At 48.3% G+C, this 5,687-nt stretch overlaps 1 protein-coding gene across 1 annotated transcript; it reads right to left on the minus strand.

The window, feature by feature from the left end:
• Positions 1 to 461: 461 nt before the first annotated feature.
• Positions 462 to 4,807, minus strand: LOC123409656 (rhamnogalacturonan I rhamnosyltransferase 1-like). Its single transcript, XM_045102519.1, has 8 exons — positions 3,974 to 4,807; positions 2,856 to 2,923; positions 2,665 to 2,753; positions 2,403 to 2,568; positions 2,028 to 2,317; positions 1,708 to 1,912; positions 1,446 to 1,603; positions 462 to 1,257 (listed from the first exon to the last, which is right to left on the minus strand). Exons 1-8 carry the CDS (start codon positions 4,254 to 4,256, stop codon positions 1,014 to 1,016), a joined length of 1,503 nt encoding a protein of 500 aa, XP_044958454.1. The 5' UTR covers positions 4,257 to 4,807; the 3' UTR covers positions 462 to 1,013.
• Positions 4,808 to 5,687: the final 880 nt, after the last annotated feature.

Below are 5,687 nucleotides of genomic sequence, written 5' to 3' on the forward strand. Positions count from 1 at the left end.
GGAAGCATATGGGAGACAGAACCAAATGATGCAGCCGACTGCACGTGACAACAGACAATGGTAACCGGGCTGCTGGTAAAAGCCTTTCGGCTAATCGGTCATTCAGTCTGCAGCTGCCACTGGCAACATGAGCCAACGAGATAACGAGAATGCCAAAAAAAAAAGAATCTCAGAAACAGTAAACAAGAAAAGAAACAAAAAAAATGCATCAGAACAATAATATACTAGCTCTGTAAACGAGAAATCAACATGGCAATTGAAGAACCATTTCAGTACTACAGTGAATATGAAAAATGTTCATCAAATATGAATATCTGGAGTTCCTAATCGTACTACATCAGGGCGCAGATCAGGAGCTCACATGGTCACGTGCGTGTGAACAGGCAGCAGCAGCAGCTCCAATGTAGTGATTCGATGTACCAACGGCTCAATAAAACTGTACCAAGTGGTAAGCGACATTCTTCCACATGTAACCGTGTCACACAGACACAGGCGGTATGCATCCATATCAGATCCAATAAACACTGTAGTATACAATTCTCAGCAACTTGATTGACAAAAAAAATAAGCCCTGCCTGACGGGGAGGAAGCACGGGGAGGCTACGGAGAAGAACAACTGCTATGTTACACAACCAAAAGAAGATCAGACAGACAAGTGAATCCGGCCATTTCCCTCTCACTTAAATTTACCCTTCCTCTTCGTGGTAGTAGACTCTATCACCATCTATACAAGAGTATCTTCAGGTATGACTCCTCATTATTCCAGTGGAATGAACGAATCCGCCCTCCATTCTATAACGTGTAGAGTATTTACCAGCTAGGCAGCTACATCCAAAGATATACAACACCCACGTCCACCTCCTCCCCGAGTTTTACATCTATGGAGCCGAGCCGGCCCCTCTTTCGGTTTCTTCAAAATAAAGACGACGAACCTGGCCTCAAGGTTCGGCTGTGTCTGTGGAAAGAATGGTATAAGGTGGGTGAAAATATTGACAGGGGTGGCGGTTTGGTTATCATGATGTACGTAGGCGGTCGGGATCTTGCAGGCACTCCTGGGGGTTTGCATAGAAGTAGTCCTCCTCCTTGGGTCTGTCGGGAATCACTGTCCGCTTCGAGGCCGATCCCATCCGCCCTGCATGGGCAGCCTTGATCAACAAAGAGAACTCATCCCATCGCAACGAACCGTTGTTGTACTGGTCCGTTAGGTCGACGATGAGTTTCCGATCTAACAAGATCGTCTTCTTGAAACCCATGAACCTGCATGCAGCAAGCGACACAAGGCATATAAGTACACAACTTCATAGAATTTAGCTGAACGAATAGCCAACTATAAAGATGAGTCGACCAATATCAAGACAGTGGTGCATTCCAGTTGAGACAGGGAAATGTTTGGGGTGCGTACAAAAATAAAATATGTAGTGTATGTGACCAACTGCAATGCATACCTGCGATGACCCTCAACAACTTTAGCCATATTTCCATCGTATGTTGGAACAAATATATCACTTTCTAAAGAGACCATGTAATCCAGTGCGGCCATTTGAGACGAATGGTTCTGGAAGAACATTAGGTCAGAAGGTTCTAGAAGTGTCTCTTTCCTCACCTGTAAGTCAATGTTAAAGCAATGTGAATCAAGAAGATGACGTGAGAAATTTCCATATAATACACGTGTGACAAAACAAATAAGCATGTTCACTATGTCCATACCACATTCGGATAGGCTGAAGTGAGAGCTGCCATCCTGCGTCTTCCACCATATATTTCTCCAGCTGCAATGTATATTTGCATACTTCTATCAATATCCAATGCTCTGAGGACAAGAGCAGTCTCTTCTGGCGTCAATGGGCAAAGCCCATCTTTTCTTTTCAAGTCCGAGTCAATGATTTTCTCTTTCCACCATGGATAAGCATACCTAAAATGCCAACAATGATTTGACAGCTGTAGTTAATTGAATGTTTTAACAGCCCACGCTACAAACATGCATTGTCCTAAGAAGAATTAAATGATAATAATACCAAAATGTTCACCTCATTCTTGTGAGCTCTTCTGCCTCTTCGTTACTGCACCCTTGGGTACAACCAGAGAAAGCCAACATATCCATTTCGTAACGTAAATGAAGAACCAAGAAAGGGCCATTTTGGCGAAGTATTCTAATTACACGCTTGCCCAGATCTTCAATTTCGGATGTAAATCTCAGAGAGGCATAATTTACTCGGCATCTCAGTTTTTGAATCTCCATAGGTAAACCATTGTTTGCTAGCCTAGCGTCAGTTCTATTCAAATGCAGAACCTTGTGTTTCCGAATCAATGGAAGAATCTGGATCGAATTTTTACAACTATTAGCTTATTCAACAAATCTGATGCTCCAAAGCAGCCTTAACATAATGTGACATGAAGCATACCTGATTATGGTAATAGGAGATATCAGACCAACTGATAGGTGGCATTGAGTGGAACATACCAAGTTCAACTCTTCGCTTCACCCTTGGAGGCAGTTCTCTCAAGATGCGAACTTCGTCTCGCAAGGAGGTTATAAAGTGTTCGACGTCAAATATATCTTGGAACTCACTGCAGTGCAGAATGGATCAACACCAAAGGAAAAGTCTGATAGTAGCTCAAGAAAAAAAAGGCAATTGAAAATAATATCAAGGTGCCAAACTGTACCTCGGGTCGTTCCAAAAAGAAGTCTTATCCAACTCTGGAACAACCAAAGTGACATTCAAATATCTTGCTATTACAACCATGTCACATATCTGATAGAACAAAACATGGAGAAAAGAAACCAATGTTAAGAGTCAATGGTTGCCAAGAACATTACTTGCAAAAATTATAAACAGAGATTTCCAACATCTTACAGCAGCTCGCATTTGGTTAAGACCACCATTGCATGAGACCATCAAATAACCATTGTTCCTGTAAATTCCTGGACGATGATGACAGCAATAAACCATTAGCACAGTTATAGCAGATTCCTAGATATTCAAGGCAAGGATGTACTAATAACAAACAAAGCAATAATTAATGCAGTGATGTACACTGCGTATTTGTGGCAACAGGGAAATCGAACATACTTTAGCAGTCCCTCGAGTCATATAAATGTAACTTTCCATGCTGGAAAAGACTCATAATTAACAATGGGAATACAGTGTGCAAACAAAACGAAGGGCCACAATCTAATTGTACATACTACCAAAAGTAGTCTACACGACGTTAATGAAACAAAAGTTCCAATACAGTTAACTCAGAAAACGTTGCTACAATTACTCAAAAGCTGCTGGGCATTTCCTTTTCTATCCATGTGAAAAAATGATGGGCATCATAATTATGAGGGACCAAAACATCGGTTGGAGTCATGAATGATTGCCACCAGTAAAAGCATATTCAAGTGTTCAATTTCAACCAGCCTAAAAAGTGTGATCCTAACATGGAAAGAACCAAAACATGAATCTATCGTGTAGGCTGCAACTGCAAACGACCAGAATAGTGAAGACCTGCTCCTGACCCACCAAGGCACCAATCGAAAGGAGATCCGACATTGCCCAATTTCTGCAATCGGGATCACCACATGTCCAGCTTAAAAAAGATGATGAATTTACTGTTTTGGATGCAGCTAACAGCGTTACCACGGAATGAATCCGCAACACCTGAGCTAAATTACGCGAATTTGCAAGCACAGGAAAATGAGCAAAATGTGCGCCAACCACCAATCTTTATCATCCCATTCCCAGGCTGATGATATCGCCGGAGCTAAACTACGCGAGTTTGCAAGCACGGGAAGAAGAGCAAAATGTACGCCAACCACCAATCTTTATCATCCCCAGGTCGATGAAATCTACGCTGTGGATTTCGGAAGGATGTACCACACCGAAATGCTGGCGGCCTGTCAATGTCCTAGGAACAGCATTCGGACACGGAGCGGATCGAACAGGGCGAACGAAAGCGAGCGAGCTAGCGAGCGAAGAATGAAACTCACTTTTGGGCGGCAGCAACGCGGCCCTGTCGACGACGGCCGGGCGCACGGCGGCGGCCTCCTCGGGGGCCGTGAGGCAGGAGGGCCATCCCTTGAGCACCCGGGGCCCCCACGTCTCGCCGACGGCGGTGAGCTGCATGACGCAGGTCCAGAGCAGGACGGTGGTGGTGGCGCGCACCATCCAGAGCTTCATCCGCGAGCGCGCGGCGGACGACGGCGGGCACTTGAGCTTGTCGCCTCCGATGCCGGCCGCCGCCTTACCCCCCATGGCCGCCTTCCACGCCATCAACGACCATGGACCGACGGGAGCAGAACAATCTTGGCGGCACCAGCTGCAGCAGCAAGCATCCGTGCCTCAAACCCGCCGCCCGCCTCGAGGAGCCCGCCTGGCCCTGGCTCCGTTCCCACCCAATGCAGCGCCAAACAAGGCCTCTCCCGCCGTCACTCCACCGCTGCCCAGAGCGCCGCGACGTTGGTGACAGAAACGCGGCCGCGGACGGCCCTCGCCGCGTCGTCGGACGAGCAGCAACCGCCCGTCGGCCCGGGCGTGGCGCCGTGTCGATCGGCTCCTCTCCTTGAAGGAACGGCAGGAGCAGGCCGGTAAAGCGCGTGCCGCCGTCGGTGACAGGTACCGGTAGGCGCCGGAATGGGCGGCGGGGTCGGAGGATCGGCGCCGGAGACGGGCGGGGTGGCGGGGCGGATCTCGGGGCAGAGGGAGGGGGTGAGAGGGAGGGAGGCGTGGGAGAGCGATTTGTGGGGGCGCCTAGTTATTTTTGGGCCGCGGCGTCGGTGGTAGTGACCGTGACCGTGACGCACACACTCCTCCTCTCCTCTGATCCCCGGGGCCAGGCAGGGGGGTGCGCGTAGCCGTATTAATGCGTGTCCTAATCCGCTGCGGTAAACGGTTGGTGGCACCGGGGGGTTGCACACGGGCGGGCGCCGCGCACACGTGGAGGGCCTCAGATGCCAGCGGACGGCCGGGATTGGACGGCGCGGTTAGAGCGGAAGGAGCCGTTTGGGCCCGTGACGACGGGGTCGGCGCTGCGCGGCTGCCGGCGCGGAACGCCGTTTGTTTAAACTGACGACGGCGACGACTCGATCCGCCTCTCATTTTTATTACTACTCCTTGTTGGCTTGGCTCGCCGTGCTGCTGTGTTGACAGTGTTGTGTGCAGGGACCTGATTAATTTGCCACTCCTTGTTGTTGTTGTTGGAGTTTTGTATTGCTCTCGCGGCTCACATGCCGGTGTTTGCTTCTTGTTTTTGTCCTGGGCATTTTTTCTTTCAGAGCTATACCGCTGTATTAGGTATCTTGTGGGGGAAATCTTCTTCGGCACGTGGCAAGGCTGTTGCTGCTGGCTGCTTTTTTACAATTTTATCACTGTTTCGGCGAGAGCATCTACAATCCAACCTTACAAATCCAACCCCATAAATATTGGTGGACATGCCCAATCGGTGATCAGGCGTGTCCTTTATTGATCCATTCACGCATTCATACTTTTTATTCTCTTCCTTATATGTCCGGTCACTTGCACGTGATTGGTGAATAGGAAGAGAGAAAAAGAAAATAATGAATAAAGAAAAAAAGATGGTCCGGGGTGAGGTCACGTCCTATGTGACGGGCTGACCGGACATGCCCGGGCGCATCCGCGAGCCCTTATATTCTCCTCATGTTTGAGATGGATATGAGAGTTTGCGGACAGTCCGGAAATATAGGG

The sequence above is a fragment of the Hordeum vulgare genome, chromosome 7H, assembly GCF_904849725.1.
Source record: "Hordeum vulgare subsp. vulgare chromosome 7H, MorexV3_pseudomolecules_assembly, whole genome shotgun sequence".
In the NCBI taxonomy this organism is placed as follows: domain Eukaryota; kingdom Viridiplantae; phylum Streptophyta; class Magnoliopsida; order Poales; family Poaceae; genus Hordeum; species Hordeum vulgare.

Bases quoted from the DNA above. Each gene is read 5' to 3' on its own strand.
- LOC123409656 (XM_045102519.1), bottom strand. From the start codon at position 4,256: ATGGCGTGGAAGGCGGCCATGGGGGGTAAGGCGGCGGCCGGCATCGGA. The intron at 1,604-1,707 runs GTATGGACATAG...ATTGACTTACAG, and splicing joins CTTCAGCCTATCCGAATGTG to GTGAGGAAAGAGACACTTCT. The intron at 1,258-1,445 runs GTATGCATTGCA...TGCTGCATGCAG, and splicing joins GTTGTTGAGGGTCATCGCAG to GTTCATGGGTTTCAAGAAGA.